At 40.7% G+C, this 13,550-nt stretch overlaps 1 protein-coding gene across 1 annotated transcript in view; it reads right to left on the bottom strand.

Moving 5' to 3' along the window:
* THSD7B (thrombospondin type 1 domain containing 7B) overlaps positions 1-13,550 on the bottom strand; it is a 909,478-nt gene that overhangs the window by 259,138 nt on the left and 636,790 nt on the right. The window contains exon 13 of the mRNA XM_049711955.1: positions 4,491-4,685. Within this exon, the coding sequence (XP_049567912.1) occupies positions 4,491-4,685 (195 nt within the window). The remainder of the gene's footprint in view (positions 1-4,490; positions 4,686-13,550) is intronic.

Below are 13,550 nucleotides of genomic sequence, written 5' to 3'. Positions count from 1 at the left end.
GAATAAGAAAGGAGCCTCAAGGGCTTCCTGGTGGCGCAGTGGTTGAGAGTCCGCCTGCCGATGCAGGGGACACAGGTTTGTGCCCCGGTTCGGGAGGATCCCCCGTGCCGCGGAGCGGCTGGGCCCGTGAGCCATGGCCACTAAGCCTGCGCGTCCGGAGCCTGTGCTCCGCAACGGGAGAGGCCACAACAGTGAGAGGCTCGCGTAACGCAAAAAAAAAAAAAAAAAAAAAAAAAAGAAAGGACCCTCAAGATATTTTGGGAACCTTGAGAAGGGAGGAATTCACCCAAACCTATACAGGTTAAATCTGATGGCAAGTCCTAGGCATAATTTTCGTGGCCTTGAGAAGCCTTAATGAAGTTCAGTCAGGGACTGTTTATGACAAGCTTCAAAAAACACAAACTTAAAAGAGCCTATATGATCAACTGCTATTCTTGGTACACTTATGTAAATAATCAGGCCGAGTTTATTGAAACCAGACTTACTTTGTAAACAAGTAAGTCTTCGTTTGGCTGTATTTGGTGGAAATGAGGATGACTTTAGAGAAAATATATGTTTCAGTAATATACGTTTATAGATATCAAGTTCTTGTGCTATTAATTATCTATAAGGTTTTGGTTTTTACTGCCTGAAACTCACTTCCTAGACGGCTCCTGTTGCTATGTTACATTATCACAAAAGTTTAAGTCACTTGTTAAAAGAACGTTTTTAGCTTGTTTCTGAAGTTTATCACAGTAATCTATGTTTGGATAAAGATCGGATACCCTATGACTACAACCAGAAGAATATATACTGGAAAAGACATCATTTAAAGGACTCTCTTCAGCTTAGATGGAAAGGTCCTTATCAGGTACTCTTAACTAGCTCATGCACAACAAGACTAAAGGGAACTGACTCTTACGATTCATATTTCCCATTTAAAAAGGGCCCTGCACTGGACTGGTATATAGAGAGGATTGCTAACCTCAAACTCACCTTGACACAATACTCAAACAGAGAAGAAGCCATACCCACAGCAGGAAGAGATGAGGGCATCAGAAGTAGATAGCTATTCCAAGATGCCACACCGGACCTTGATTTCTTGGATTTTTACATGTGAACCAAATGTTTTTGTATCATGGGCACAACCCTATGCAAATTTTTAAAAATCTATCTCATTTTTTGGTTTATGGTCAATTACCTACATCCAGTACTTCTGGTTCACCCTGGTGGATTTCTCTTCTCCAAGGATGTGATTGGATGGTACCTTAGAAAATTTATTTTAACCTAAATATGAATTTTCTATCAGAGTTACTCAAGCTCAATCAGAACAATGAGCTAAATTTAATTCAAAAAACATAACCTCCCACTTATCAGGAGGGACTCTTCCTCAGTTATGGAATGGATTTATATGGGTAACACCAGGCAACAGTCGTTAAAGTTTAATGACTCTGTTGGGCTTGTAAGAGAACACATTTAATGACTCACATAAAAAAAATCAGATTTGTGCCTTAAACAATCTGCTTCCTAGTCTTGGTGATCTCAAGAACTGGTTTGATGCTGGAAGTTCATGGCATAAATCCTTACTATGACCTTATTAATACTTCTAGCTATAGAACTTGTGTTCTGCTTATAAGATAGTTGTAGATCTGGTAATGCAAGAATAAACAGCGTCTCCAACGAAAGCAGTAATGACTAAGAGATTTGAAATGTCTGATCGAATATATAGTTCTATATAGAATTAAAATGATTATAATAGTGTAACTCTAGATATGGGAAGAAACAATCAGGGAGAATCATTTCCTGGACCGCAACAGACTAGTAAGACAGGTGGTCCAGAGACCTTTATGGTAACCATTAGAAGGGCCCAATTCAGTCATAGCACATTGGGTGGCCTTTCAACGAAATCCTAGGAAATCCTTGACGTAGGGCCCTAGGACAAATTGGTAATGAAACGGCTCTCAAACTTTGGTTGAATTTATGACCAAAATGGGGGAACTTCCAACAAAAGAAGAGCAAAGAGTATGTCATTCTCCATCCAGGTCTACAAAGATTAACCCATTGCAGTCACTGACTGACCGTACACTCAGTGCTTCTAACAGAGGAAATGAAAGACAATAAAAGGATACTCTGTGCTTTGAACAAATAGACCCTTAGATAGTCAGACGCACTTCAGGAAGAATTTTAATAAACTTCACTTCTTGCGTCTTCCCATACACAGAAAGTGCTACGATCATTACCTTGAGATTGCTGTTGTGACTAGCAGTAAGTTTCTACGAAGATGTATGCTGACTGCATACATTTCTTAACAACAAAATCACATATAAACTAGCCTTCTCCCCTACCTCTTGGGAGCAGTCCCTCAGAGCTATCAGAGGCTGTCTCCGGGGCAACAGTCCTCAGTAAGCCCCTGGATAAACCTTAACTCATAACTCTCACGCTGTGCATTTTTCTTTCAGTTGACACTACTATATAATTCATTTGGTTGATTTTAACAACTCATGTATTTCATGAAATTAGCCAGTTGTTTAGGTGTCATCTAGATACTGAAACATACAAAGATCAATCATCTAGGCAAAAGCATAGCAGTTAATAATTTAGAAAAGAAATTCTAAATATTAACGTAATTCCTAGGATAGAGTTTGCAAGCAAAAATATAACAGCTCTTCAGTATTTACCTTAAAAGTATATATTAAATAAAAGTCAAATTCATCAAAATTTTGACAATTGATAACACAAACTGTACTGGTTGCAAAATGAATAAGTATCCTAGGATTTTCAATTATTTCATTCTCAGTTTACAGATACAAAACATCATTAGCAAACCTTCAAGACAGAGAAAAAAATTGGCCATTAATTAAAAACTTTCTTTCCCTCTCAAGGAAATTCTCTCTCATCTCAAAGATATAGACAGAGTTGCTAGGATAATGGCTTCTGAAGGATTATGTAGGAACATGCAAACCAAGTTCCATTAAATTGCCCCTGAACTTGGAATTATTCCTGTCATATACATTCTATCCCATCATATTGTTAGAGAATAAGAAATTTGTTTTATCTTAGAAACATAAGCAATGTTGCATAAAATTATATATGAACAAATTTTTATAGAATAAAGTATAACATTTAATTTGATGTTCCTATTTGTGAGTATACGTTTCACCTGGACTTACAAATGGGCTTCTGATTTGTGCGCAGAAATCCTGTTAAGTGCTCTCATGGATTTTGTCAATCCATTAGAGTGAGCTAAATGTAAAACAATCTGGTATGCAATGCTTTCAAACAAAGGTCTTGAAACTGAGAGAATTAGCACTTGAATTGCTCATGAGAAAAAATGGTCATCTGTGCTTAATTCTTCAATGTCAACACCAATTTTATTAACCCAATTATTATTTTGGCATTTTCCTTTCATTCTTCATTCCCTGAATTAAGTTTTCTGCAAATATGAAAAAAACATTCAATGAAGAGATGTTCTGCCATATTTATCTAGATAAGAAGTAGGATATATATTACTACATCAGTTATTTGTATATTACAGGCAAAACTTGCTCTAAGACCTTTATTAAACTATTCACTGCTTTAATTTCCATTAAATTTCAAGGATGTAAATAGAACCAATAATTAGCGTATGCCACAAAAGCAGAATCTATGTATGTAATTCGATTTGATTTTTCTATTTTTGGCTGCAGTGGGTCTTCCTTGCTGCACACGGGCTTTCTCTACTGAGGTGAGCAGGGGCTACTCTTAGCTGCCGTGTGCAGGCTTCTCATTCTGGTGGCTTCTCTTCTTGCAGAGCATGGGCTCTAGGTGCAGGGGCTTCAGTAGTGGCAGCACGTGGGCTCTAGGGCATGTGAGCTTCAGTAGTTGTGGCGTGCGGCTCTGTAGTTGTGGCTCGTGGGCTCTAGAGCACAGGCTTAGTAGTTGTGGCACGCAGGCTTAGTTGCTCCGCGGCACATGGGATCTTCCCAGACCAGGGATTGAACCTGTGTCCCCTGCACTCACTGGCAGGCGGATTCTTAACCACTGCACCACCAGGGAAGTCCCTGTAATTCAATTTTTGCCTTCCACCACTAAAATTTTAAAATATGAAGTTACTTATAAGGTAATGGCAAAAGATAATGACATAGGTGAGATCTGCCTTTGATGTTCTTTACAAATCAGAGACTGCTTTCAAACTTGCTGAGATCCTGGCATGGAAAACATCAGAAACTCTGCCATTAACTACTCCAGGAAGTTGGTGGATATATTGCCATTTATGACTACAAAGATTATAAGCTGTATAGAGAAGAACTTCATAGCTTTGGAATGGTTCACATCTTTCATTTGTTTCACAAGTATTAACTGAGTATCTATTATGTGCCAAGCTTTGGCACTGAGGATGCATAATGGCAGGGAGGGAAAGGGAGGGGAGAGACCTGATACAATTTCCCATCCTTCTGGAACATATATTCTCCTTGATCAGTTTCAGGAGAGCATCACTTGCCTGAAGCTAAAGAATGAAAAGCACACCCTACCTGTGAGCTGTCGCCGTCTACTTCGAGTTGTTTCACAATTCGTGGAGCAGGGCGTAAACTTGGACCAAGCAGTGAAGGTGCAGTCATCATGACAGGGTACTGTACATTCTTGAACAAGGGGAGGCATGCCATTTGTCTGCTTGAGGCATTCCGTCATTTCTGCCGACTGGTTATTACCAGAGATGCACGAGACAGCTAAAAAAACATGGATTCTTTTGTTATTATTTTAATTAAATCAAGCTGCTGGTTCTTGGACGAAATTGCAGAATTCCCCAATGTTTGAAAAGTTTGGTTATCACTGTGATTGCAAAAGGTGTTCAACATAGCTAACCTTATTTCTCTCTGGAAATTAAACATTTATTGTTGTCAGTGGAGGTATTTGAGAATTTAATTGGTTTCGTTATTAATCCGAACCCAGCATTGACAGCAACCAAAATAACATTCGGTAATTTTCTGTATGTCCTGCCTGTGAGCATTTGATCTCTAGAGATGATACAAAACTAGAAAAGAGAATCTGTAAAAGAATAGTAATAGGAGGTCCACCCACATCTCTACAAATGACCCAGTTTCATTCCTGGATGGACCTAGAGTCTGTCATACAGAGTGAAGTAAGCCAGAAAGAGAAAAACAAATATCGTATATTAATGCATATATGTGGAATCTAGAAAAATGGTACAGATGAACCGATGTGCAGGGCAGAAATAGAGATGCAGACAGAGAGAACGGACATGTGGACACAGGAGGGGAAGGGGAGGGTGGAACGAATTGGGAGATTAGGATTGACATATATACACTATCATGCATAAAATAAAGAGCTAGCGGGAACATCCTATAAAGCACAGGAAGCTCAGCTCGGTGCTCTGTGACGACCGACCTAGATGGGCGGGATGGTGGGGAGGGGTCGTGGGAGAGAAGTCCTAGAGGGAGGGGATATAGGTATACATATAGCTGATTCACTTCACTGTATAGCAGAAACTAACACAACGTTGTAAAGCAATTATACTCCAAAAAAAAAAAAATCAACAACTAGAAAAAAAGAGTAATAGGAGGACAAAAAAGGACAAAACCACCAAAAGATCATCTGAACTCTTCCTAGATTTGATTTTTGTTTACTTGTTTAAATGGCACTTATGTAAATGGACCTATTTTTCACTTCAGTCAGTATTTTAAAAGGAATTTCTGCTTTCTACAAGTAAGCTTTTTTTCCCTTGCTAACATTTCAGGGTCAGTTAAAATTTTTATTTTTTTTTTACATACAGGCATAATCTATCCAGATAATCCCCAATACAAATATCCTACCAGTTGCAGATGCTTCTCACACACTTTTTCAGCTGGAATGTCTCCAGTCATACCATGAACTAATAATCTCAAGATAAGACATTTTTGAGATTTTGCTTAATTTTTTGAGTCTTTGGACTAATGCCATTTATTTTATTAGGAATGAATGATATTTTTGTGCATCTTTTCTTCACCCTAATTATGGACTCTAAGGATATATCTTTATTTTCTAGACCAGCATGTCTCAACCTTGGCACCACTGACGATTTAAATTGGATAATTTCATTTTGTGGCTACACAAGTGTGTCCTGTGCATTGTAAGAGACTTAGCAGCATTCCTGGCCTCAACCCATTAGATGCCAATAGCACACACACCCTCCCAGTTTTGAAAACCAAAAATGACTTCACACATTGCCAGATGTCACCCCCTGTTGAAAACTATACTTCTCAACTGATTCCTAATCACGGATGTCTTTGAGAACACAGATATCTGATGGCATAACTTCAGACCTACTAAACCAGCACCTCCGGGGGAGAAGTCCAGGAATATTTTTGTCTTTAAGTGTCCCAAGTGGTTCTGATCCAGCCTGTCCACTGACCACCCACTTTTAGCGTGATGCCTTTGGACATGGTTATTTGTTAATGGATATTTGCTGCGTTCATCATCCTAAAGAAACTATGGTTTAGGGTCATTTTTATTACAGCTCTTTAAAATCTACCAAGTCACAAGGAATAAAGAGACCACAGCCTAGGAACGATGTTGTTAAGAACTCTTTATATACGCTTCTTTAACACAGGGTAAGTATACACAGGGGCTTTCAGTGGCCCATTTCTCTTATATTCTGAATTCCTTTCTTTATTCTGAGCACAGCAGAGAACAAGTCAATCTGAACACCATTTATCCAACTATCTATCTATCTATCTATTTACTGGTGAAAGCCAAACCTAGCTAATGCTTTAGGACAAAGGAATCAGCTAAGATGACAATGGATACACGCACAACACTTGCCAGTCTGTACATCTGCTCCGCAGCAGGTGGGGCTATTCATTAATTTTGAATAGTTTTTGCTCTTGTTTTTATCCACATCGTAGGAACAAAATCCATGGCACATCAAACCAACATCACCTGCATTTTCTTTGTTGGGACTGTTATAGCCATGAATGATGAATAAAATAAGATACTTTCTTAAGTAGTGTACAAGCAAATGTTACTTGAATTTCATGTTTAGATAAATAATTTGGAGTTAATTTAGGGGATTTTTATCATGCCAAGTTTTCTTTTCCAAGATGACAATGCACTGAATAATATGAAGAGGAATTTTAAAGACTTTCAAAAAGTACAGCTATTTGAAAATTAAACCTCTATGAATATACAAATGAAGAGTTTTTCCAATGATAATATATTATTTTAAAATATTCACTTTCTAGGACTTCCCTCATGGCACAGTGGTTAAGAATCTGCCTGCCAATGCAGGGGACACGGGTTCGAGCCCTGGTCCGGGAAGATCCCACATGCCGCGGAGCAACTAAGCCCATGTGCCACAGCTACTGAGCCTGTGCTCTACAGCCCGCGAGCCACAACTACTGAGCCCACGCAGTGCAACTACTGAAGCCTGCGCACCTAGAGCCTGTGCTCTGCAGCAAGAGAAGCCACCGCAATGAGAAGCCCACGCCCCGCAATGAAGAGTAGCCCCTGCTCACCGCAACTAGAGAAAGCCCATGCACAGCAACGAAGACCCAACACAGCCTAAAATAAATAAATTTATCAAATATTCACTTTCTATATTTCATTTCAATAAGTTTACAATTTGAAAGCTATGATAAACATTCCATGATATTTTTAAGTTCTACAAACTGTCTAAATTAGAATACACTGGATTTATGAATGTCTATATTGAACTCTTTGCACAAGAAACTAAGAAAGAATAGCTTTAGCATATGACAGAATTCACAGACACTGTTGTTAAGTGCCATGAACGCAAATTCCATCCCCAAACACCTGGGTGTTACGTGAACTGAGATGAGTTATTTAAATTGTTTATGCTTTGGTCTCCTCATCTTTAAAATGAGTATTATAAGAGCACATAAACAAAGGGCTGTGAGAGTCCTCAAAGCCGTGTCTCACACCCACCAGGAGTCAAATAAAGGCTATTATTATTATCCTTTATATTTGTTTTAAATCAAGCAGGCTGATAGTTCTAGCAAGCATACATGCACACACTCTCGCTCACCACACCTCATTTCTTCCTTGGCCATCCTCAGATTAAGGTGAAGAGGAAACTGGGTGAATCTTCACCTGATTCTGTACTACACTTACAATCACCATTAGTCAACCGGTATACTAGATATGCCCTTAACACATTCAATGCGTTCACAGGACTACGTAGAATAAATCAGATCCGTCACTCCTGCACAAAGCAACCCAGTAGTCTAACGGAGGCTTTGGAGGATCCTAAGGGCCACAGAATGCATTCAGAGTTGTAGTATGAACTTGACCCACGTTAGACTGAAGACCATTGCTCTAGGTTATCACTGATGATCAGCTCAGGGGTGAGTGGCAATCGATATGCTACACAGCATGCAATCATCCGTTTAGGCCAGGCATTGTGGTTCTCAGATTTCTTCAGGTTCAAGATCCTAATTTACTTTCAAGTGTGAAAAGAACCACTAGAAATAAAAACATGAACAAGTTGGATAAAACAATTTACTTCTTGGGCACGTTCTAGTATAAAAGGAATCATTTAGTAAACATTTATCAAATGACGGGGCATTGAATGATACTAGAGGGTAGGCAAAAAATGAAGAAATAGCGGGCGAGAAGTAATGCAGGACTGGAAACCCAACAAAGGAAAGATGACAGATACATACAAAGGAAATGAAAAGGGAAGACATTTAGAGTAAGTGGGGATAACTAGTAGCTAGAGGTACAACCCAATTCAGAGGCCCCTTCCACTGGGCAACTCATGGGCAAAGGATATTTTTTTAAATTTCTATCTTATATTGGAGCATAGTTGATTAACAATGTTGTGTTAGTTTCAAGCGTACAGCAAAGTGATTCAGTTATACATACAGATGTATCTATTCAAAGGATATTTTTAAACTATGTCATTTTTAACGTACAATGTAGTTCTGTGGCCAATATTAAGTGTGTATAGACTCCTTAAGTCAAATAATTTCTTTGAAGACTAAATCAGAGGTGGTAAGTAGAGTGTACTTAGCAAATTGTGGGCCTTGGTGTTTAACAGAACTAAAGAGACTTTCATTTTTTTTTTTTTTTTTTTACTGTTACCTTGGGCAAATTATGTAAATTCTACTAAAACAATTAACCCATCCATACAACGGGTATGATAACACCTACATCTTATGATAAGTTGATGCAGATGAAGTGTTTAGCACAGAACTAAGCACTTGGTACATCTGCCTAGAGAGTTTCTATTATCATGAGGAAGGCTATTGGAAATGAAATTTAAGACATGGCTGCAAAGAAGATTCCACCATCTCTTGCCTTGGCTCAGGAAGAATTTTCCAAATCCTACCAAACCCTCTTGACCCCTAAGAAATGTGACTGGAGCCTCCCTTCAATTATAATATTGAAGTCAGTAGGCTCTTCCAAGGACTGTATGGCCCTCCCAAGGATACTGTGTTATATTTCCAAGTGATGCTCTTGCATTATGCTTAGTGTCTATAAAAATGGGGCTACAGTAAAAGCTACCATATAAGACCACAACTCCAGGAAGTCAGAAACTGGAATCTAAGGTCTGCTGGGAATTCTTTCCAGAAGCACCAGGATCAAAATCCCTAGTACTTAAGAGAGTCTAATGAGAAAAGCGTGAGTATTTGCACAAGAGTGCTGGCCATATTTTCACCTCCCTTACGGAGGTGGTCATATCCAACAAAAACAGTGCCACGCCCCTCTGTGCTAATGCTGAATTCATGAGAATTTTAACATCTAAGTAATACTTAGGGGCATATATTGTAGCAACGCTTTTCAGACCATTAGGAGCATTTGAGCTTCATTACTGATCACAAGAAGAATAAACATAAGGCAGAAAAAATAGCTCATGCCCTGGGATCAGGAATAAACCTTCTTAAGGTCACTTTCTCTACCCCCATGGCAGACTAGACACTAGGCTGCTTATACACCTGGATCTTTATTACCTATACCTTCTTCCCTAATAGACCTTACTGAAATTGACCCATTTATTCATCCATCCATCCAATCACTTGGTCACAAAATATAAGGAACTATGTTTATAAAAGTATTTTCTGTGTGTGTATGCAGATATACATGTACATATAAATAATCTAGCTTTTGGGAGGCTATAGTAGTGGCAGTGACAGGCAGGTAGACAGATAATAGTAGCACAGTAATGTAGTTTCCCTAAAGGCAATAACCCATGGGGAAATCCTGGTAAACAAGAGAAAAGTAGGTACTTCAGTCTTGAATGGAAAGGATGTGCTCAGGGCAGGCATGAAACAAACAGGCCATTACAGAGAATGGACCTGTCAGACACCTGCTATTTAGATGAACTCTGAGTTCTGGGACTTGTGGATCACAGCACATCACTTGCAGGTCACAATCTAGAGAAAAGATGTCTCTTTTGATGGTTTTAAGTATTTAAAATACTGTACTATACTAGGGGGAAAGGTTTTTCCGTCAGGCAAGGAAGAGGTATTCACTAGTGACCATTCCTGTCATATATTTCTACCTGGAATGAATCATTTAAGCAGAGTGGCAATTTGATGCTTAATTATATTTTATTTATTAAACTTGAAATACTGCTGTCTTTACTGGAGGAAAACTGTACTCCCAGGTAAAATGAGCTCAAATAGCTGCAGAACAACCTCATTGTGCATTGTTTGAAATTTAGCTCTCTTAAGCTTTGAGCAGAAAGCTCTCAGAGTAGCTGCCGGGGACAGATGGGTATTCTCATTAAGGAATGATGGAGAAGCAGGTGGCTGAGCTAAGCTATTGAGACAAGAGCTCTCAGACAAGAACAGTCACCTGGTAAGTGGATATGGTCGGGTGACCTGGAACCTTCCAAACATCTCTGTGATGCCTGAGGTCACATTTTCCTACTCATAGTGTCTAGCAATGTACATAACACATAGAATTGAGTTCAGCTTGATCTTTCTCTTAATCACCACACAGCCTGAGCCTTGGGAGAAAAAAATCACCAAAAAGGGGAAAAAAGTTACTAATTGCTTTCCACTGTTATCTAATTATTTTCAATTCTAGCAACATGAAAAGGAATGGCTTAGCAGGAAATGCAAAATTATCAGAGAATTTAGCTAAAGAAATAAAGCAAGGACCTGTATGAATTCTCAGTGTGTCTCGTAGTTAACTTTTTGAAGACGCTGGCTGTCAATGTGGGACGGTTAGGTGGCCTCCTTAGGCTTTAATAGTGACTGAAATCAGCAGATTATTAACTACTACTAAATGGCTAGTCTTTCTGTCCCCTATCACCTCTAAACTCTGATAGTCAGACATGGATAAGTTTGTCTTCTTTTCAATTATGGTATGAAGAGGGCAGGGGCTGCTGGCCTTATAATAGGAAATGATAATGTTCTACCTGGAAAGACTAAGTAAGCAATGGAATCTGCTACTTCAGATCTATTCACATTCATCATCTTCACCAAGCACACCCACATTACTTCCCCAAAGTTGCTCCTGACCAGAGTTCAACTCTAACAGTTGACAAGGAAGAGTAGGAAGAATTTGTTTCAAGAGGTCATGATTTCCAGGAAATGAGGGTGACATGCTAGAAAAATAGAAGAGCTGTGAGCTTGCTGTCCTGCAATCATGAACAGCTTCAATCAGGTACAGAACCCAGTTTACATGTACATCGAGGAGGGGAGGGGGCGGGCAGCCACTGCTCAGCTAACACGACATTCGAACAATGTGTTCTATAGGGCAGACCCTGCACTGGTGGCCTGGGATACACAGATGAAAGACACATGGAAATGAAAGTTCACTATGCCCAGGGTCCTGCAAGAGCATGGCTCTGGGGCCTCAGGCACTGCACAGTCAGGAGCCTTCCTGGATGGAGGGGACGCACGAAGGATGAGTAGGATACACCTAGTGAAGACAGGAGCCTGGCACACCTTATGCCTGTGCAGACGAACAAGCGATATAACAGGCCAGCTTCCTGCCCTGGCTATGCACGTTCTAAGACCCTTGACCTCTCCTTTGATAAGGCTCGTAACATTTGTAATGACATGTTCCATGTCTGTGTAGCAAGGTCCCTAATTTAATGAAGCAATGCCAGGTTGCCCCTAACACATGTGGGGACCAGCATTGGAATGTAAGAGGAGGTCACAAACCACAAGACTAAAGAGTTAGAAGTTATCTTTGAAATTTACAAACCTGTAATAGATCAGTTCTATTCTCTTACTTAACATGTATGTCTTCATGACTTGGAACATGAGGGTTCAATAAAAATCCTGGAATGACTTGGAGTTTCAGGCTGGAATGTGGCAGCACAGGGACTGTGGGCCCAGCCCTGGGTGTCTGGCCAGCCCTCTTCTCCTTTCACTCCCAGCTGGATTCTACCCCCGGAGGGACCGTCTTACACTTGTGAGTGGGCACTACAGTCAACCCCCCAAAGCTCAATTCACAAATCAGCCACCCCTGTCCACCCATCAGATCTAGGCTGTAGAGTCAGACTCAGAGAAGAGGCCCCATTAAGTTCTTGAAGCTGGTTCAGGGCAATTAGGGCAGGGAATTCCAAGGTCCTGACAGCTGAGCAGGGTTTAGATAAGGGGATGGATGGGGAAGCATGGGCTCCAGTGAGGCTCCTTGCCTGTGGGAAAGAACAGGCTACAAGGTCAGAGAAGGGCCCTTTAAGGCACGGAGGCCAGGGCAGGCCAGCTCTTGCTGAGTCTAAGGACAGAAATGCACTCCACTCCAATGATTTCATTATAGACTGAAGCAATCTTTCTTAAGAACTCCCTTCCTAGCAGGTAATCAGGAAAGGTACAAATGCCAATTAAAGCTCTCTCAGCTTTGGCCATTTTAATTAGCCTCCTTCCTATTTGAAATAATTATTTTCAGGTAAATGTGCAGTTTTTCTTCTGGCCATTTCCCTTTCCCCCCTCCAGGATGGTATCTGGGTGCCTGGAAGCCAGCAACGGTCTCAGAGCTGCATGAAGAAGGGCCCTGCCGGCGTCTGCAATAACAGTGGCCCTCGTCCACCGGCTGGCTGCTCACGCTGGTGACATCCACCAGGAAAGTCTCACTTCAGGGTGAAAATCTCACAAACCATTCCCTCTCGGCCTGATGAGGGGCTGTTGTCATCTAAGCTGATGAGAACTCAGCCCACCTGGCTCCCTCCTGGTGTGGCATATCCGGCTGGGGTCCCGTGATCAGTGCTCTGGGAAAGTCAGAGCAGGTTCTCCTGTGAAGCCTGCCGGCACCAGCAGCTATCCCACCCTTCCCCGGGGCATGAAGGCATTTCTGCAGACTCTCTGTAGCACGGGAAGCCCAGGGAGCTTCTGGGGCGGCAATAAGGCCCTACTTCTGGAGCGGCGCCTCGTAGGGCATCTCTTCCCAGAGTTCTTTTTTTGTTACTTTTTATTGTGGTAAAAGTCACTTAATATGAAACATACTATTTTAACCATATTTAACTGACAGTTCAGTGGAACAAAGTACATTCACATTGTTGCGCAGCTCTCACCATCACCCATCTCCTGAATTTTTCACCTTCCTAAACTGAAACTCTGTCTCCATTAAACACTAACTCCCCATTCCCCCTCCCCACCCCCTCACCCCCGGCCCCTGGC

The sequence above is a fragment of the Orcinus orca genome, chromosome 7 (assembly GCF_937001465.1).
Source record: "Orcinus orca chromosome 7, mOrcOrc1.1, whole genome shotgun sequence".
Taxonomy (NCBI): domain Eukaryota; kingdom Metazoa; phylum Chordata; class Mammalia; order Artiodactyla; family Delphinidae; genus Orcinus; species Orcinus orca.
Note: the sequence above shows the minus strand (reverse complement) of the source record. Positions and strands in the feature narration are given on the sequence as shown.